Genomic DNA, 21,096 nt, shown 5'->3' with positions numbered 1-21,096 from the left:
TGCTCCGTGCAGCTGCCTGTCACCTCTTATCTCGGTGATGCTGAGCAAATGTGGCAGGCACTGGGTCTTGTGCAGGTTAAGAGCAGGAACGGCTCAGACACACTTCAGAGACACAGCCCTTTGTTAGCCATTGCTGGATAAAATGCAGACTTCAAAAATCTGATCCTGAAGGGTGTGAGAGCCCACAAATGACCTCAGGTTGCATTTTCTTCGTTTTCTTTGAGCTGTTTTTTCTGAACTTCTGGAAATCTGTCTCCCAGACTCTTCTCAGTCTCGAGGATGCTGAAGACCTTTCTTTTCCCTGCTCTCTTTCTTCTTGTCCCTCCCCAGGAGCCCAGTGCCCTGCTTTTCTGCTTAGCTTATTCGTTTGGTGGGGAAGCAGCTGCACAACTGGCTTTGAAAACAGCTGCTCTCTCCTGCCAGTTCTGGTCCTTGGTGACTCCCGAATCTGCTTATCTGCAGGAGCTGCCTACGACTCGGGGAGAGGTTGCACAAGCATCAAAGCTCGCGCTGGGTGGGTTGTTAGAGCATGTCCGTGGCAGCAGGGAGGGGAGACCAGGACCTTCCCCTGGTAACTTCAGGCAGTCTTGTTCACTCAAACTGCCCTATGTAACCTCAGCTTTAGTCACATGAAGCTGCTGATAGAGCATAAAATTAAACTATAGCAAGGTAGGGGGACGTGCACCTTTTGGTAGTGGTACGGGCTGATGCCAAATTGCAGGAGGTGTGTAACAGGGGATGGGGTGCTCTTGGAGACAGGCAAAACTCAGCCACTCGATCTTTGTCATAAGAACAACTGGTGCAGGACAGCTCTGGGTGGATTTCCAGGGGTGTTTTTGTCCCTGTTTGAAGGGCTAGGAAAGGGAAATTTTGTTTAAATGTACGTAGGAAATTCTTCCTCATCTTCAATAAAGAACTCTGACTTTAATCTGGATTTTAAGTCTCTATAATGGACTCTTTGTGCAAGGAGGAGCCTCCAGTGTGCTCGTGGGAGTGCATCAGACCCAGCACTGAGGTTTTCCTTCTGAGGTTTCGTGTGCATCAGATTCTTGCACAACCCTGAATTTTCTTTGTTCCTACAGCTGTTAACCTAACTAGTGTTCAGCCCAGTGCTTCACTGGGATTGTGGAAGTGTTTATGATTAGACCACTATTTCCCTCTCAGTATCTCTCTAAGGCAACTGCATTTGTTGTGTGTTCAATGGAATGTGCTTTGACTTTTTTTTTTCTTGTAACCAGATCAAGAAAAAATAAATGCAGTGTATGAGCTGTTCTGCCATTCAGACACTTTCTTCTATCAGGTAGAATGAATGTAAACTGAAGAATCTGGCTGCTCTCCTGTCCTTTCCCATCCTTTTTTTAGTTATTGAAAGGGAGGATAGTCTGGCTGCACACTCCAGTGAAAAGCCACTTTACAACTGATAGAAGCTGAAACAAAAGAGTGATATTGATCAGTGAATTTGTTCCAAAAAGTAGCTTCAGTGTCTATTCTTCACTAAGATATTTAATGTTTTCATGACTGAACAGTATGTTATTCTAAGAAATCCACGCAGTATGTTGGTATTTCTTTTTAACGTTTTTCTCTTTTTTTTTTTTTTTTTTTTTTGCCAGAATGGAGTCATGTCTGGATTGATGCAAATGCTGCTTCTGAAAGTGTCTGCTCACATCACAGAACAGCTGGGAATGGCCCCAGGAGGAGAATTCAGGGAGGCTTTCAAAGAGGTGTGAAATTGAAATGGGTTTTCCGAGGTCAAATTCCTGGCCTTTTGCTCTCAGAGTCAGTAAATAAAGGCATTTTCAATGACTAGAAAGGAGCACTCTGGCTGTACTTTTGCTGAAGTCTGTGAAGTGGTAAAAACCATCTTCAGCTTCAAAGTATACTCAAAGGTTCACAGCCCTAACTGACATGAAAACGACTCCAAAAAGACTAAATGATAAGTGATGTTTCTGATGGTATTTGTTTCAGTTTTTGTTTCTCTTGGATAACTATTTTTGAATTTGGGATATGGATGCTGGTCATACCGTTTTGTGGTTTCATTTTAGTAAATGAAAACTTACTCTAATTCATCCAGAAAGATTTATTGCTCTATCCTCTTCAGAAGTGTGTATGAGATTTTTAAACAGGTATGCTTAGTAAAGATCTTCCAAGAAGTTCTCTGCTGTGCTAAAATTTGTCAGCCTCAGCTACAGCAAAGGCTCACCTGGCATTGCCATCTGGTACCCAGCACCAGTTTTTGTTTCATAAGCTCCTTCTTGAATGTATTGTATCATGACAAAGTGATAAGATTTGATGGGATCACAAACCTGGTTGAAAGCAAAACATCCAAAATCATTTTACCTTGGACTTTATTCAGACCTGAAAAGATATTGAGCCCCATCATATGAAAAAGGCAATTACAGCTTAACATTTTTTCCTGTAACACCTACTGCATCTTTTAGCTGATGTATTCCCTTATGAAGGAGTATATTGAAAAGTTTATTTACTGAAAAGCCAAAATATTTCTTAAGTATGACACTACTTGTTCTTTTTTTAAGGTAAATCACGTAATAACATGAACATTATCTCAGTACCAATGTACCATGCCTTCAGTACAGCTTGACTACTAATTTATATCTTCTCTTCCAGGCTAGTAAAGTCCCTTTCTGTAAATTTCATCTTGGAGACAGACCCATCCCTGTTACGTTTAAGAGAGCAATTGCTGCACTTTCTTTCTGGCAGAAAGTCAAGCTTGCTTGGGGCCTTTGCTTCTTATCTGACCCAATCAGGTATGAATAAACATCCCATGTGTTTGTCAGAGAATTGGTCAGCTCTGCAGTGTGACTTGGTAGGAGCTCAAAGGTCTTGGTACGCAACCTGATGTGGGAAAACCTTAAATTAGTGAGGTAGATAAATACATGAACTACATGTCAGAAATCCAGGTTATTTAAAAGAAAGATGGCTTTCTGATCCTGTTACCTCTTTGTGTAGTGGTATTTGGATACATTACGTCCAGGTTGTGGATCATACTGAAGTAAAGATCCAGTGCTGTGTATAATTGAATAATAACTAAAAATATTTTTTAAATATATTTTTTAATGCTGAAATTAAAGCTTTTCCCAGTACTACTGTGTGGATATTGTAAGAGAAAGGAGGGCCTCAGGATGTTCACTTCAACTGCCTTAGGTTTTCCAGAGGACTTGGGCCTGTTGTGCTAAGTCACATCTGGATCAGGGCAGCTTGAGAACTGAGTCAACATCATCTGCTGTCTGAGCAGAGCCGGGGAACAAGAGAAAACCCTTTAAGTTTGTGGGCGATGTGTCTGACTCTAAATGAACATGACCTTTATAAAGGGACACTGTTAGGAACTCTTGCCTTAGGGTAATGGTTCTCAGATGGCTCTTCTCTTGCTTTGTTTGGTTTCCTCTGCCCTTTCGAGAAACCACTGTGCCAAGTTTGCTTCCTCTTTGCTTCTGGACGCAAGTTGGTGTGAGATAACTTGCTTGAGCTGGGTGAGAACACGCACAGCTGTCCTCCTAAATTCCATCTGCTCCTACCAGACTTGCAGTGGTGGGAGGCTTGCCAGAAATGGGTTCCCAGCGCACGTGGTCCCTAGATCTCCGTGCCTGTGACTGGAGCTCCACGCAGCTCATAAAGTAATCTATGTCAGTTTTTTTCAGCCACTTGAAATTGGGCCAGGGCTCAAACTGTAGTAAGGACAATCGAGTCTTCTGTTTCCCAGCCTTAGCGTTTACTTAATTGTTGTTTCCTATAAATACTTGTTACGCTCATCTGTAAAATATTTGGCCAGCTTTCAATCCATTAACTACAGTTAGTTTTGTTAATTAATAGACTAATACCAACATGCAGCTATTTGCATGCTTCTGGGGGGCGTTGGAGGATGTATTTCTCAGCAAATTCTCACATTTTTCATTCATCCCAAGGTAATTTCAGTTTTCAGCTGAAAAAATAAGATAATTGTGCTTAACTATACCTTTAACATAACACCCCAATTGTTACCGTACAACTGGTGGATTTGCAGCATCGATGATTTTAAAAGTAACGTGGGTAGGAGTTGAGAAGGGGAGGTGGTTATAATTAGGAAGCTGCTGGGGGTGGTTGCGTAGATAAGCTCACTCAGCCATCAACGTGAGATTCTGCTGAAAATGGAGTACTTGAAAATCCGATTTGTGTCAGTCAGTTTCTGTGGTCTGTTGAAAGTTAGCAAGGCTTTCTTCAGTTGTCTCTGCCATTTGTGGGACCTTCTGATGCCAAGTGTATTAAAAAGAAGTTTGGGCATCGTTCTTGAGTAGAGAGTGATGCAAAACCAGATGATCCTGGTGCCACAAACCATGACTGGACCTCAGCTGTGGCTGCAAACAGAAGGTTAACAGCACCTATGTAAAATAATAACAATAATAATACAAAAGCTCATTAAATTCACTCCCGCAGTTCTTATTTCCTGCCCATTTCTATTCTTCCGTTCAGGGAATTGATTAATAGCTTTTACTTCCCTGCTGAAGGCTGTAACTGACAGAAGGGCTGCAGAACTCCTTCCATCCCCGCAGACTGTGCCTGACAGCGTGTGGTTTTGTTCCTTAAATAGAGCCTCTGTGCGTTCAGTGATCAGATCTGCTTCCTCAGGAGTGCTGCGTTGCCTTTTTTTAAGCTTATGAATATACAGTGGAAGTGGGGCACCGGGATAACTCTGTGCTTTGAAGCCCTGGTGCTTTTGCTCAGTTGAGCAGTCAGTTTTTTAAACTGGGAAGGGTGAATATTCGGTTGAAGTGCCTGAAGGCAGGTGACCTCCCTTCTTTCCTGTGCCCTCGCTGCAGAGGCATTGATCAGTCTCCAGCTTTGCAGGCCTGTGCAGATTGCTTTGCTCTGGAAGAGGACAACTGTCCAGCGTGGGTTTATGTGAATGTGTGCAACACTTCATTTATTGGTGTGTGTTGGGCTTTGGGAGTGTGACATCGATACTGAGAAAAGTTACCTCTCTTTCAGTAAAGATGATGTGGAGAAATGCAAGCAGAAGGATTTGCTGGAGCAGATGATGGCAGAAATGATCGGAGAATTCCCTGATCTTCATCGAACGATTGTCTCTGAACGAGATATTTACTTGACCTACATGCTGAAGCAAGCAGCAAAGCAGATAGAACTACCTCGAGCTTCAGAAAGTAATTGTTTTAAAGCAGATAACATAACCAGCAATGTGGTTTTTGTGTGCTATGACAAATTTCAGTTGTTCTTGGGAAATCTGTGGTGTTCTGTGGTTTTATCCAAGACAGATGCATGTCACAGAAGCTGAGGCTGCTCGAAAAGTTAAAAGGCGCATTACTCCTATTGCAACCTCCTATAGAAGCAAAGAAATTCCACAGAGCAATAGGCTCCAAATGATGGTTCTTTTCTCATTATGCTATTGAAAAGTGGAAAACACTGATTAGCCTGACAATTTCTTCAAAAGGCAGGCATCTGGTATTGCAGCACAGCATGGGACAGACGAGGCATGTGTTCCCCGTCTCACTGTCTCACCAAATTCACTGTCACCAATAGCTGCTCAGGCACAGATTTCCTGCTAAACTAATTATCTCTAATTTCAGCATTCATCATACTTTGCTTATGATAAATTGGGCTCCTAGGAGCTCCTGAGTCTATGACAAATACAGACTCTGCATGTTTCAGCGAGTTGTAAGCATAAGAAATAATTCTATTTCTCTAGCCTTTGGAAGTAATTTGCTGCCATGTGTGATCTGCATCTCCTTTATTCAGATATACATGCCTGTCTTTATATATTTGTGTGTGTGTGTGTATATACATACTCAAGTAGTTACTGATTTTAATCACTTCAGTGCAGACCTCTGGCACTGTCTTGTGATTGCAAAAGTAGTGAGGGGATTGAATTTGTGTTCTTGCACCTCCCTTGTCTAGCATTACTTCAGTGCTGCCTTCCTGAGATTTCCCCAAACGCTGTAATATTCACTGGTAGTGCAGGTGGCGTGGCTGAAGTAGGCATGAAAGCCTTCAGTCACTCGATCTAAGGAGCAGACTGAAAAATTTGTTTAGTTGTTGGTCCTTGGTGGGTCATGAGCCACAAAAATTGTATAGCAATTTACTTGCCTTTTTAATTTCTTTACGTTTGCCTTAAGATCAAAGTCTCTGGATCACTTGTTCAGTGAATGTCTGTGAAACCGAAGGGGTTTTATATGCAGTAAAAGGATTTGAAATAAAAGGTGGGGCCACAAAAGACAATAGTGTAAGTGTATAATCTGATAAGTCCTCTGTCTCAGTCTCTTAGTAAATGAGGCAGTGCCAGAGGTGGTTTTATTAAGAAGCTGTGCGTTATTTAGAAGCTTTTCTGTTAATTATTTTCACTGTAACATGGTGCCAGTTTTTCCACTGGGAGAGGAACCAACCTCAAAACTTTCAGAAAGAACACTTAAACTTCACTGGCTGTTGTGAAATCTTGTTGGTAGCAGAGGTGAGAGCGAGCGCTGGCCTGTGTTGAAGTGGTCTGATGGTGGCTGGCTGCTAAGATGTAGGATGAGGAGCCCCTGCTGCTTAGAAAATGCTGTTCTGTAATCTTGCTTATTACCTGTTTGTTTATAGCTGGAAACTCATCCTTTTACTGATGCATTCCATTGTCTCTGTTTCTTTCCTAGCTGAACCTAGAAGATACATCCCTGCTGTTGTAGTTGGTGTGGTTGGGATGGGTCACGTACCTGGAATTGAAAAGAACTGGAACTCTGACTTGAACATCCAGGAAATAATGAGGTATGTCGTCCTTTCCTGTGTCCTGACACAACAGCATCTCTTGCTGAAAGTCTGCAGTGAGTGGTTTGGGGTTTTCTTGGTTGTTGTGGCTTAAAAAAAATGTCTCTACTGTACTCCCTGCCCTGTCAGCTCACTGACTTGCTGTGCAAATTGTGCGTGCAGCAAAGGAAAAGGAACTGTCAAAGAAAAAAAGAATGTAATTGGTTGGCTATTGAGGGAAATAAGATGAGAAAATGCCCTTGTTTAGGAAGAAAACCTATTGATCCACGTGTAAGGCTTTTCAAATGAGGCTTCAAATGAGATCTGTAGAAGGTGACAAAACGAGGCTTCCAGTCTAGCTTAGATAAATACAAACTGTGAGATTCAAAGCTTTTGTTGCACCAGGCACTGTGGGTTCTGGCAAGATTATTGCTGTTGCTTATCACCTGCTTTTTGACTGGATATAAAGGAATAGTAAGTTTTAATGAATACGCTCAACACAGGCTGATCTAAGCCACGTACCTGCAGAACTCACTCCAATGTAGCTGTTAAAATAGATGTGCTCTATAAAAGAAAGAGCTAAAGAACCAAAATGTTCAGACTGTATCCTGTAAAGCCACAAAGGTCAGCACGTCAGAAATGTAGGAGGGGTTATAGTATGATCTGGTAATACCGGTCTGCAGTGGTTTGGGATAGCAGAGCCTTTCAAATATTAGTGCTTTATCTTATCACAGCCATTTGCTGTGTTTATGTAAGCACCTCAGTGTTCCTGTTTCATCAGAGGCTCTGAAATACAATAGCATGCTCTGGCTAAATGGAGTACCTGGGCATCTAAAATAAGCTTTAGAGAGTAAAATCCAGGTACTTGGGGTATCTGGATCCACAAATGGAAAGAGTGCAGGAGCCTTGCCAAAGTCTTTCTCGAGGCTAAACCGAGCCCGGGCCCACAAACTAGACATCCATATCCTTCTGCACCTTCTCAAATAACCTGTAAAATGAGCTTGCAAGAATACATGTAACTATGTGGTTAATGTTGGTTGTATTGCTGACTCTTCAGAACTGAACAGCCCCAAATCTGACCACGTCTAAATGTTTACCTACGGGATCTTTTTCATCAAGTTCATGCTCTTTGACTTGACTGACTTTACCATGCTAAGGCATAACTAAGTGGAAGAACTACTGGTATCTTCCCCAAGACTTGAATATTGCTTTAACTTGACTTTCTAAAATAATATAAAGCAAATTATGCAGAGAAGATTACTATATTAGGATTTGTTTCTCATTAAACACTTTTTCCTTTTATGCTGTTGTAGTGCAGCGGCAGAGCAGTTACGTTTTTTGTCAGTGATTTTCATCTGCCTAAGGAGAGAAGTTTTAAAGACTTATTTTTTTACAGTCTGTGTTATGTGTTACAAAATGGTCTTGGGAATCATCTGAATCAAAACATACACATTTCCCAGACATCCAGTTTTTGGATTCTGTCACTGAACCTGACTCTGAGCAGATCTTGCTATTCGCTTCAGGCTCTGAATTGATCTTTAGATTGCGCTGAGGGACTGGAAATGGCAAAGAGTAGATGGAAAAGCATGTACAAAGGCACAAAGGGATGCCTTTACTCTATTCTTTGTTCAATGCGTATGTTTTTGAAGCTCTTCCTGTATATTCCCTCAACATGCAAAATCTTACCACTAATAACTTTGCCCTAATTTAAGCAAATGGATCTAAACTCGGTTCCATTGCAACCTAATGTCAGCACATCAGACAGGATTGGACTGTGCCCATGTTTTTGTACTACTATAACTGACTGCTTCTAAATAAGTTAGGAATGTTTTCTTAACATAAATAGATGAGAACTCCCTTGAAATGTCATGCAGAGAACTGTCACTGAAGGGATTATGCGGGTTGCAGTGTTTGCCTGCTATAGGTGTGGGGTGAGCTGAGGTACTGTGGAGCCTGTTCGTGTAGGTACAGGGCCCTGTGCCATGGCTGCGTTTTCAAGCCAGCTCTTTTGGAGGTAATATTAGCTTATATTAACATAAATAGGAATAGCTTTGTTTATTATTATTATTAATTATTATTTAATCTGGATGAAGCCCTTGAACAAGAAAGGGCATATTGCTCATTCATTACATGTCTGTTCCCCCAGTCTCCTGCACTAAGAGGGAGGGGAGAAACAATTCTTGGTTTAGTTGGGAAATGCCCGTTCTTCCCAGCTGTGCAGGCGTTAACATTGTTTTGCATCTTCTGCTGCAGCGTGCCTCCTCCGTCAGCTTCGAGTAAGATTTTCAAACTTGTCGTAAAAGCAACAGTTTTTGGACTGATGGGATATGGCTGCTACCGGATAGGTCAAAGGACAGTTCAGTTCATTCTCTCGATGCCAGCAGCACAGAGCTATCTCCAGAAGCTGACAGAAATACGGTCTCAGCATTGAACGCCCCGCGGAGGCACAATGTGAAGAAGGTGGCTGACAAGAGCGATGGAGGCAACAGATGGGAACCAGACTGAACGAAGAGGGGAATAAAGGATTCTAGCCCAGAGGTGCTTGCTGAGCAAAGCTGAATTGCTGTATAGTAAAAGATTTGATACTGATGTTACACCAGCTATGATCTAATGAGTAAGCTTGATTCCTGGTGTGTTGCATGAAACCACGTGATTCCAGATTGAGGCAAATGAAATAGGTACATGAGTGTATATATATTATATATATATAATTACTATATATATAATATATATTAACAGTGATGTAGTACAGACAGCTTAAAGAGTGTATGTTCATGACTTTTTTTTTCCCCAGAGGAACAGAACAACACAAAGTAACCAAATTGGCTGTGTCTGCTCTGAAATTCAGGGACACTTGAATGATTCTTCGTTTTTTCTTTTTTTTTTTTTTTTTCCCTTGGGTATAATAATACTCAGTGGTCATTTCTGGTGCCAGACACTTTTAAACATAACTTAGGATGACGTCTTCTCAATGTGTTTTATACTTAAAAACATTTAGGCTTTTTTTAAACTTAAGAGCTTTCCAAAAATGTCAGAATTTTACAGGCTGTCATACGTACACTGCTCCAATTTTTACAAGCCTTACTGAAGAACAGAAATGTTGCCTTTCGATTGCGTCCCTCATTCCCGCCACCAGTTGAATCGTCTCTCTCCTGCGTAGAGAAGGTACAGCCACACCATCAGAATGCAATGTGGTTTGTCAGATGTTTACAGGACACTCTGTTCCTTTAGATTAGGTTATTTAAATTGTATTATTTAGCCAAATCCTGCTGGATTCAGTGTTGTAAATTTAAGAGGCTAGAACTACTGTACAAGTTACTTTTGTTTCTCGGACCTTCCATTACCGGGACAAGAAGTCTGGAATTGACAGTACCTGCCCCTCACTTTTGATACATGAAAATATTTTATTTATCGATGTGATTTCTCAGTGGATGAATATTTTAATCTATTTAATAGAAAAGCAATGTTCAACTTAGCTTTTTCAAACTAGCTGTAGCATTTTATTTGGGTTACTTGCTATTTATACATAGAATTATGGGTACTTCAAACTGCTGTGATGTTTATAAATTTTCCAGAACAGCCATCTGTCATCCATCTATTTCTTTGTCTTTTTTGAATCCTAGGCTCATACTTAATAGGAGGTTTTGGTACCCTTTATAGAGGATTGTCGATGATTGTAAAGTGCCCTCTGCAATCAGCTAGTCCCAGTTCAGCAGTGCGAATAGTTTTAATCGTCATATCAAAGTTTTAACCTGGTGTATTTGAACGGAAGAAGCCCATTTGCTCCTCAGGCTCACATACAGTTGCTCGTTGATTGAAGTGGGGTTTTTAATCTATATTCATTTCTTTTGGGATTGGAAAATGAGAACCGGTGTTTGAGGCAAGAGGACGAAAAGGTGATCGTGTGCTTTGTGTTTCTTTACTGGTTTGATGAAACCAATGAACGGTTTTTAGTAGGGTAAATTTCCAGAGCCTTGTGTCAGAAATCATCCTAAACAGTCTGTTGTTTGCTGGAAGGATGTACATGTATCTTCCACGCAGTGTTGTCGTTTTCAGGCTTTTTAAATGAAATTAAGGGTCTGATGCCCCTCTCCGTGATGGCTGGGAGCTGGTCTGTCCACGCAACCTGATGCTTTTCTGCCTTGCACTTGGCAAATTTTATGAGTCCCTGTGCAGCAAATCATTTAAGCGCATGTTTGTCTTTAAACCTGTTAAATCTAACCCAATCCTGCAGAGCTCTTAAGACAATGCAAGGTGCTTTTCTGGATCTGGGCCCTTAGTGGTGTGCAGGGAACACACCTCAGCAAACGAGGACAGCAGCAATTCACACTGCTTCAGCACAGGAGTGTAAATGGTAACACGCTCTTGGAGTGGAGTCAGGTCCTTCTTGTTTTCCATCTGTCAGTGCTTAAGAAACCACCAGCTTTCTCTAGCAAGATGCAAAGTAGCGTTTATAAACAATTTCTAGACGACGAGAGTGACTGTCTGACTTTTGATTCCTGATTTTTGTAAAGGTTTAATGTATTGTTTACAATTAAGCGGTCCTATTTGAAGAACTCTATTACGCTTTATGTACGTTTTTAAGAGATGAAAGCAAAAGCTTAAGCTCATTCTTCTCCTGGCTTTACTGAAATACCAAAAGGTGGTTGATGTTTTGTGGTTGTTTTTTTCTTTCTTTTTTTTTTTTTTTTTTTGAGATCTCTTAAACTGGTGTAGAGATCAAGATATTGATATCTCGCTTTAAGATACCTACAGATTTTTAAGGTATCTGCAGATATTTTAAAAGCTCTGTAGATCTTTGATATCTGTGCTCAGGTAATTTTACACAAAAGAAAACAAATCTACGGTAAACTTTAGATATGAGCCTTAAACTTGGGTGGGACTAATGCTAAATGATTGTCATGGAGCATTCTTGCAGGCTTAATGCGTTACGTTTTTTAGCCAGAAGTGTAAGTTGTCCGTTCGTTATTCAGTCCTTTTCTGCAGTTAATATCTCAAGTCCGTTTCTTTCTTTTTTTTTTTTTTTCCTCAAAGCATATCAGCATATTCTTAAAGGAGGCTGTTTTGTGGACAGAATTTGCGATTTCTTCCCACTATCGCGATCTGGCAGACCATATGCCTGCCCTGTTTACTCAGTGGCACTTGAAAGCCTGATGAATTTGCAGAACCACCGGTCCTGCGAATCCATACCCGAATGCTTGGCGTTGTATATTCAATGTGTTATGCTGTCTATGTAACAATCAGTGTTTTAGGTCCATTCTTTTCTGTTCTAGTCAGTCCTTTCAGTGTTAAGAGCATCCTGTAAAACTTAAATACATGTTGAACTGTCCCAGCCCCACCTCAACCTTACGAAGCCATATTGTATTTTTTTGGTGACATGTACACCTGCTCACGCATTTGTACATGCAATGTAAATCTGAAGTATTTTTAACAATGTGTGCCTTTACTCTAAAGTGATTTAAAGTAAACAGCAGTATGTTCTATGATATAAAAAAATAAAATATTTTAACCACCGTTTCTCTTGAAGGCATTTGTTTTCCATATTTCCACTCCTGGTCCTCGCGGTGCTGCCCTCTGCATGGCGATCAAAGAGTCTTCAAGCAGAAAAGCTGTGGGGTTGGGAGCAGAGCTTCCAAATGGAGCCAGGGAGCTCAACGTGAGCGTTGCTTTGAAGGGGTGGGGAGCTGCTGATGAGAAGACCCCATGCTCATACTGGAAGCATACATCTAGTAGGCAGCACTCTGTGCATACAAGGCACTGGCTCGTTAGTCACTGCTTGTGCGCTTTTTGGTCAGTGGCCAGACTTGTTGCCAGCACCCAAGTGTGAAGCAAGGTTTGCGGGTGCAGTTCTGTGGCCCTTGACCCGGCAAAAGCCTCCAACACTTGCACTTTGAGCTGCGGCTGCGAAAAAAGAACTGAGTAAACACTTTCTTTTTTAGTTACTGTCAAATACTGCCCCCGAGACTGGTGGCTGACGTGTCACCACACAGCAGGCTGGCTCCTGGGGAATTCCCAGCTGGCAGCAGGGATGGGGCAGCAGCCTCCTTCCCACACCCTGCGTGGCCACCAGCGCTGCCCCTGTACAGCTGCCCAAGGCCGTGCTTATGATGTGTTCTTTTCTATGCTCAAGTGTGTTAAAAATTTGATTTTGAGGTGAATTAACAGTGCCCAGATTTCCCCCAGAGGCTGTTTGTGTGTTTTGTGAAGCATCTGGAAAGCACTGACAAATCTCTCAAATTAATTCTCTCAAAGTGCCAGGCAGGAAGGGGGACTACAGCTGGAAAAGAAGCACCGTCACCTGCCTAACTCAAAGATCTCATGTACACATTTTCCTGTTCCTAAGCCTGAAATAAACTTTAATTTTAGACTTGAGTGTTCTGGGAGTGGCTTTATTGCGAGATGCATATAGTGAAGTATTTGCAGGGGAAGGGTCGCTTCCCCAGCTCTGACTGATGGACTGAACTCAGGCTGTTGAAATGCGCACTGAAAAGTTCAAACACGGAACACGAGCTCAAAAGACCTGAAATGGGTCCAGTGCCTGTACAGGTGCCCCTTGTCCTCTGCATGCTGCGCTCTTACCAACGTGGGGCAAATGAAGCTTCCCTTCTCTGGGGAGAGGACAGCAGCAAAGACGGGGCTGGCCTTATCCTCGCTCCCAGGAAGGAGAAGGGTGGCAACTGGTGGTGTGCGCGCTCTTTTACTTGGCAGCACCTCCCCTTGGGCCCTGCTCTGTGCCAGGAGCGTCCCCAATCAGTGCTCGCTTTTGCTCTTATGGGGTTTTGCCTGTCCCTGGAAGTGCTGCAAGGGAAGCTCTAGTGGTGTTAGGCTGAGAAAGGGAAAAAATGCTACCACTTTCACACTTCTCTCATCCTAAATCCTCAGGACTGATGCATCGAGATTTTATTTTTTTTTGGGGGGGTGGGTGGGTGAAATCAGACTTCTAGGAAAAAAGGCTATGTTTAGACCATGAATTCAGTGTAAGTGGCATCTCCTCCCAGCCAAGCACTATCCTTTCCCTGGTAAAACATCCCTGCTTTTGGCTACAAAGCTGGTTTCACAAACTGGGCACCGTAACTCGTGGGGATGTTTTGATCAGTGTGTGTGCCATTAGCACGCAGTGTCTCTGCAGGGAGTGATGCGCACACCTGCCAGCCCCAGGGAATTTTTGTGAAGTCCCTGGAGCCCTCTGGGGCCGAGAACGGGTTGCCCAGGGAGGTGGTGGCGTCACCGTCCCTGGGGGTGTGCAGGGAAAGGTTGGACGCGGTGCTTGGGGACGGGGTTTGGTGGTGACACTGGTGGTAGGGGGATGGTTGGACCAGGTGATCTCAGAGGGCTTTTCAGACCCTCACGATCCTGTGATTTACCAGGGGATGAGCGCTGACGGCTTGTAGGCGTGCACTACCAGCGAGCATCCTCTCTCCATCTCCCTGCACGTCCCTCCCCGCCTTTTTTTTGTCTCTCACCTCCGAGCGCTGCGGGTTTTTTCGCGTTCTGCTGGAGCTGAAAAACACAACAGCGATGGCTTAGTGCCCTCTGCCGCCCGCAGCCGCTGTGCGCAGGGGGCTGGGGGGCCTCGAGGATAACCCACAGCAGGGAGCGTGCCTGTTTACACGAGGATCACACTGCTAGAGAATTGCCTCATTACACTTGAATTCTACTTATTATTTTTTTAAATCATTGTTTTACACGTTTGGAATTGCCATGGATCGCTTCATTTGTCATGTGTTGAGGATAGGCTTAGTTTGCCCCTCGTGTAAGACCTAACCTCGGGAGAAGCCCTAGCTCGTTTCTTGCGATGGTTTTGAGCCCGGATGGTTCCTCTCCATCACCAGGAATTTCAGCCTGGCTATGACACAGGGAGATTTTGGTGTGCAGGCCCACTAACCACAGCGTTCTTGGGCACGTGTCATCCAGACCCTGCCCTACACGTGCCTCCTGGGATGTCCGGGCCTCCTGCTGCCCAGGTGCATTGGAGGAAGGCTTGTGGCACACCATGCTTCATGGCACAGGCTGCCCTCTGCGAGTGCAGCGAGGTTTGTCTCTCCCTCTTCAGAGCAGCTACCCACACCATAATCGAGGCAAACTGTTTATTGACAAACACACTACAAAGAAAGTGGCAAAACAGAGAAGTAATGGGTAATCCAAGTGACGCACCACTGCTCAGTTACACAGGTACGCAGACTGCTATGCACAGCTACGAGCCGTAGATCTCAGAGCCGAGGAGCCAGCACAGGGCGCAGCTCTGTACGTCCTGAGGTGCAGGTCTGCTCCTCCACACCATGTCCGAGACCTGATGGAGAGCCCAGGCGGTGATCCCAGGAGATGTCCTCCAGTGCGTGGGTCTGGTACCAGCTGTAGGTGACTCCGCTGCTGTCGGCATGTGCCCTCTGGTCATCTTTGGTGGGTTTTACACCTCCTCCTTCATTCAGTTCCACCTTTTTGTCACCCTCACATTGCCTCTCCCCCACCCGAACCCCTCCTAAATAAACAGCCTGCCCCCAACTTTCTCCCCGCTGGTCCCGGTTTTGCTGCAGCCACACCCAAACGTATTTTTCCTGACACCCTCACTGAGGCAAGCACAGCCTTACACAGTGCTCCAGCCAGGCATTCCTGCTGCAGGCAGCCCGGCTCCCCATGGCTCCACCTCTTTGTTTTCCCACTGGGTTCATCCTCATTCAATTATTAGACACAACTATTCCACTTTAGCCTTGATCCTTCTGTGAGCTCAGACCAAGCACAAGCAAGACCTTGTCTGGCAGCTCACACGCCAGAGAGCTGCAGCAGAGGTGCCTGGTTTCCACACTTTGGCCATGCACTGCCCTAGGCCACTCACTGCACGGGGCCACATGCTCCAGCAGGACCTCTCACTCACAAGTCACCCCCTGGCCTGACCGACCTTCTCCAAGGACGTGCAGACCACTCTGGATGCTCGTAAGCTCAGTCCCTTCCGGCTGGAAACCACCACGGCTGTCAGGACAGCAGCGTATGTGAGATGTTCACCTGGGCACGTCGGTGTGCTCCTGCCTTTAGAAAGAAGCAGAGCATGTGCAGAAGGATAAAGGACAATGCTGTCGTAACTAATAGCAAGTACAGGATTCTGTGATGACGAGCTGCATAGCATTAGCTTTTGGTGACTTGTCCATGCAAATGCCATACCAATAATGTACAGGTAACAATCTGCTATCAGTCTGGTTCTAACAGTTCCTTATTCTCTAAGGTAATCCTTCAACTTGCAGTTTGTTGTCCGCTCTCCGGTTTCCCGGCGTCCTTCTGCGTGCTGTCCTGCTGTCCGAGTACCTCATCCCAGCAAGGACCGTCAGTTCACAGACGTCATTAGTCCTCTGGTCTGGAACAGAACCCAGCTTTTGAGAACAGAACGTCAGTACACACCAGGCACGGAGACAAGTGCGACACCTCACCCCTGCTCTACTGCAGCCACAGGTGTCGCATTATCCTCCCTCCGTCCCACTAGAGGTGAGGCAACACATCCACAACCTGCCCTCTTACCAATTACCACGGGAGTTCCCATGCTGACTTGCTCCACCGACACACAAAAATACTCTCCCGTGGTCCCCAGCAGATTGCACAAAAGTAGTGCATACATTTCGTAGAAAGGAGCTAAACCATTATGAAGGCACCTGACCACCTATTTGTTCTTTCAGTAGCTAACAGCTGAGCTGGAGTGCAATAGATGGACGGAGATGCTATTCAATCCCTCAGTTTGTTGCTGTTTTATTTTAAACTTGGTAGCTGCTTTTACCACGTGCCAAATTTGGCCATCGCAGGCAATTACCACTGTTGGTGCATCAGACAGTGGTCTGAAGTTTGTTACCAGTTCAGAATCATAGAATGGTTTGGGTCAGAAGGGACCTTCAGCCACCACCCAGCCCAACCCTGCTGCCACGGGCAGGGACACCTCCCACTAGACCAGGCAGCCCAAAGCCCCATCCAACCTGACTTTGAACACATCCAGGGCACCCACAGCTTCTCTGGGCGACCTGTTCCAGTGCCTCATTGCAAATAGTAAAGAATTTCTTCCTTTTATTTCAATCTACACTCTTTCAGTTTAAAGCCATTGCCCCTTGTCCTGTCACTGCTCAGCAAGACGTCCCTCAATCCTTCCCTTTAGCTATCGGAAGGCTGCAGTAAGGTCTCCGCAGCACCTTCCCTTCTCCAGGTAGAACAACCTTGTATACAATTCACCTTGCACATGATTCAAAACTCTCACTAGTTCTACACAATGAATCACAGAAGGGCTGAGGTTGGAAGGGTCCTCTAGAGGTCATCCTGCTCAATGCCCCTGCTCAAGCAGGGCCAGTTGTCCAGGACCATCTCCAGATGGCTTTTGAGTATCTCCAAGCATGGAGACTCCACCACCACGAGAGGCACAACCTACATTTATATGGGTAACACCCTGGATGTACTCTAGAACTGTGCATGCCTCACATGTCAATTCCCTAATTCTTTCCCCAAGTTACAGGATTAATATTAATTTTGGCCCATTTCACTTTATCTTCTCCAACTAAAATTTGTGGTTACCTATGGACAGCGTGGTTTTAGCTTTGGATATGCTCAGTGGCCAAAAGTAAGTGGCCTGCTAACAAATGATTACTGAGAAACCAAGCATTCCCATTGTCTCAGGGTCTCCTATTAAGATTCCTTTGACATCTTTCATGAAGGAATTAAAGTTATTAACAGCAGTGATGTTCCATGTCCAAACTATTGCTCTTACACCTAGAAGATGGTTTTAATGGTTTTTGTGATGCTCCTTAAACCGATGATGGGCACCTTGAAGCAGATGGTCCTTGCAGAGGCTGTCCGTGCTCCACACCTGTGATCAATACCGCAGCAACATCTGTGTCTCTGAAAAAAATTCAATCTCCCTTGTTAGTTAGTTAAAAACATTCTCTTTGATTCCTTGGCAGCAAGTCCCATCCACCCAGGAAACTTCTTGCTTTGTTTCCAGTTAGTACTGTGTTTCCCCAGAACAGAGCCACAATTACCCCTGAATTTTCTCTAGGCCTTTCCCTTGGTACACGGGGTGTGCCTTGGACCACATTTCCCAGTGGGGTTTGATTGTCGTGGGTTTTTATATGGGCATACGAGCTGTGTAACTCCAGGGAGCTGCCTGAGCCCATGCTCTGCTGAGCTGACTGCTCCAGGATCGAGTTGGTGTTTGAGGCACACGACTGTTCAGCCCATTTCCTGTCCCATTTTTTCCATTTCTGGGCCACAGCCATATACCAGCTCACAAGGGCCATCACCGGTACCTGGCACATTCTTTGCTCACACAGCCCAGCACACACATAGCACTTCGTCCCACCTCAGCCCTCCTCCTTTGTCCATTAGCTGCAGTCTCACCTGGGTGGAGCTGTCAGCTCTTCCCACCATCCCGAAGGACTGCAGGTAGCAGGAAATATTTAACCAATACAGCCACATCCCTACAAGGAAACTCTGTACTGGTGCATCCATCAAGTGTCTTCCAAATTAAGAACAGAGGACCAAGCATGTTCAGTATTTCACACAGACACCAAACCGGTATTAGCAGCAGCTGCACAGACTGCCACGGCCTCTACCCCTCTTGCTGCATCAGCGGCAGCAAACACAAACTGACACAACCCCTCCTTCACCTCTCTACGGGGCCCACTCAATCAGTTTGTCACTGTTCAAACATTCCCCTTTCCCGGGGTAAAAGACAGAACCCAACACAAACTTACAACTCAGTGCAAGGGGGTTCCACTGTCCACATACCCCACGTCCCTGGATTTCTACAGGGATCATGAAAATCAGGATTTTAAATCCCACTCTCTTCCACCTTCGTTGTGCCTCCTGAGCCTCCTTGCGACCCTTCTGAGCTTCTGCACTGTACTGGGAGTGGAAGCGGGGGTCTCCAGCTGGAACAACTTCACCTATCACCTCTAATTTTGTTTTGACTTCCATGCCAGTACTTCACGACCCACATCACCTTTTCATCTTCTGAAGCAGCAGTACAGTAAGTTTTCCCTTGGACAGATGTCCGTGAACTAAGACAGGAAATTCTTTCCTAAAGCGTTTCCCCCCCCACTTTTACCAGGATTATCTGCCCATCCAGTTTATCTTCCCTTATTCACTTCTACTTCTTGTCCCCCCCACATTTTCCCCCCTCCTACTGCCAACATCCAGCTTGATTTACCCAGGAGCGGGGGACCCCATCAATCTACTAATGCTGATCCCGTGTCAACTAAGAAAGTGTTTGTAACCTCCCATTCCCCTTCAACAGACACCGCACCTCCACACAGCCTCTTCCCCCTGAATACCAAGTCAGCGAGGTGGAGGTTAATCCCACTGACACCAGGGGCTGGGACCCCTAATCTTTAAGGTCCCTCACCAACGGGTATAGTTTTCTCTTTGGGACAGGAGGAGGAGGTGACAGCTTCGTTTGCTTCAGTTTTTCCCAGATCTCCTCTTGTTTCATCCCCTTTTCCTGAAGGATTTTTTTCATTTTGGCAAGCAAAACCCCTGTGGGCTGACTATCCAGCTCTCTTTCGTTCACTCCCTGATTTATTAAATACTTCCAAATTATCCCTCTAGGGATGTACGTCCTTGTCTTTACCCCCACCGCGTTCTTCTTTGCCTTCTCTTTGCCCTCCGCTCCCATCAGGGTCCCCAAGTTCTCCAACGTGTCCATGCACTCATGGAGGGGACGGCCGATCAAAGTAGACCCCAGGCTGATGAAAAACCCCTTATGCAGCTCTGGAGCACGGCAGGCCAGCACCCCTATGTCTGCCTGCTCCACATTCACCCCATGGATGTCGAAGTCGGCGGTCACCGGCTTCTCCTGCTGCTTTAGCACCCGGAGCACCACATTCCCACACACATAGGCTGACACCTCCTGGACGTCTGCCCAGGGCGCCCCTTCCATGTTATCCTTGAGAGGCTCATATTCTCCCAGATTTCTAATCACCAGCCTTAGGATCTCTCCCCCCAGGGCCTCTTCGGGGGGCAAGGCTCTGATGATCGCCCCCACCTTGGGCCAGGGCAGCCCTATGGCTGTCACCACCCGCTTCGCCGCCTCGTACGTGAAAGGTGTGTGCTGTTCTAAAGCCCAAATTCGGTTTACCCACACAGGCCACCCCTCCCTCTGTTTCTTCCAAACTTTCTCTTTTCTGGACACATCCCCCGCTCCCTGGCTTCCATCTCCCTCCTCCGGCTTTATTTTTCTGGCTCCCACCCCTTGCCCCGCAGAGTTTTCCTGGTTCTCCACATTCTCCCCATCCAACATCTCCGGGTTGCCATTTGTCTCGCTCAGAGCCGCTACCTTCCTCTGGTCCAAGCCTTTCCCGAGGGATAGCAGCTTACCCAAGCACTGCACTTTCTTTCTTAACCGGGCGTTATCGGCACTCTCTGCCCGGAGTTCTTCTTTTATTTTTCTGACTTGCTCGGCCTGCTCGCTTAGCAGGGCTTTATCACAGCGCAGCGCCAGGATTTCGTTCTGGGCCAGCTGCAGGTTGTTCTGCAGGCTCTTTATGCATTGCTCCTTCTCTTCCACCGTGGCTTGCAAGACACTGGCCAGATCAAACAGCAGCCACTGCAGGGCCGAGCACTTCTTCTCTCCTTTAGGATGATTCACGGCAACGTAGCTTAGCCAGTGCCTTTCGGCAGCTTGGAGGGTGGGATCCTGGCTTACCATTTTGGGATCCCAAGGATCCCGCCCGTGCTCCAGCATTGCCTGCTCCAGCAGCCCCCTCTCCTCCAGAGCCTGAGAGCTCTCCGACTCCGGCTTCTCCTTCGACTTTGTCACCCTCGTTAGCCACGACATCTCGGGGTCACCGGCCTGCTGCAGCCCTCACTTGGGACAGGACAGGACAGGATGGGATGGGACAGGACAGAACAGGATGGGATGGGATGGGACAGGGCAGGGCGCTGCCTGCCTGCAGCACTGCGAGGAAACCCCCGGACACAACCAACGCCGCCCCTCGCTCACTCACCACACAGCGGTCCCCAGCACCCCCTCGTCCTCCTCCTCTCCTCCTCCTCTTCCTCCACCAGCAGATGGCGGCTCCGGGCCCCGCACCTCGGCTCTTTGTACCCCCGGGGAGTGGCGGTGCCGCTGCAGGGGCACAGCCGCCTCAGCGCCACCCCCAGCGCCTCCCCCGGGGCCGGCCGCCCGCCCTCGCTGCGCCCCCCCGGGCTGAGGGATGGGACTCGCCGTGGTAGAATAACGGAGCCAAACCTGGGATGTTTTATGAACAGAGAGGCCAAACCTTTACAGTGTTTAGTTAAAAAGAAGTTTAGAAGCTCTCTGGGTGTAAATGATGTCCCGAGGCTGGAGGATGTGTCTGAAAAGATGGGCGAGGAACTCGTGGTATGCAAGTCCTTGGATGTGTGTAT

General features: G+C 45.8%; 2 protein-coding genes across 6 annotated transcripts in view; one reads left to right on the top strand and one right to left on the bottom strand.

Moving 5' to 3' along the window:
• TRABD (TraB domain containing) overlaps nt 1-12,243 on the top strand; it is a 31,694-nt gene extending 19,451 nt beyond the window's left edge. For all 3 annotated transcript variants that reach the window (XM_068669650.1, XM_068669651.1, XM_068669652.1), the window contains 5 exons: nt 1,611-1,721; nt 2,626-2,765; nt 4,981-5,153; nt 6,636-6,747; nt 8,980-12,243. In XM_068669650.1, the coding sequence (XP_068525751.1) occupies nt 1,611-1,721; nt 2,626-2,765; nt 4,981-5,153; nt 6,636-6,747; nt 8,980-9,157 (714 nt within the window). In that variant the 3' untranslated portion in view covers nt 9,158-12,243. The remainder of the gene's footprint in view (nt 1-1,610; nt 1,722-2,625; nt 2,766-4,980; nt 5,154-6,635; nt 6,748-8,979) is intronic.
• Nucleotides 12,244-14,801: 2,558 nt separating this feature from the next.
• On the bottom strand, nt 14,802-20,832 carry LOC137849731 (uncharacterized). 3 transcript variants are annotated; one of them, XR_011092040.1, is made up of 2 exons: nt 17,459-20,801; nt 14,802-16,072 (listed from the first exon to the last, which is right to left on the bottom strand). XR_011092040.1 is itself a non-coding variant. In XM_068669649.1 (2 exons), exon 2 carries the CDS (start codon nt 20,522-20,524, stop codon nt 19,073-19,075), a length of 1,452 nt encoding a protein of 483 aa, XP_068525750.1. In that variant the 5' UTR covers nt 20,525-20,554; nt 20,694-20,832; the 3' UTR covers nt 14,802-19,072. The 3 variants fall into 3 exon arrangements, 1 of the variants encoding a protein (XP_068525750.1); XR_011092041.1 differs by having other exon boundaries at nt 17,515-20,801; XM_068669649.1 differs by having other exon boundaries at nt 14,802-20,554; nt 20,694-20,832.
• Between the last annotated feature and the right edge of the window lie 264 nt (nt 20,833-21,096).

The sequence above is a fragment of the Anas acuta genome, chromosome 1 (assembly GCF_963932015.1).
Source record: "Anas acuta chromosome 1, bAnaAcu1.1, whole genome shotgun sequence".
Taxonomy (NCBI): Eukaryota; Metazoa; Chordata; class Aves; order Anseriformes; family Anatidae; genus Anas; species Anas acuta.
Note: the sequence above shows the minus strand (reverse complement) of the source record. Positions and strands in the feature narration are given on the sequence as shown.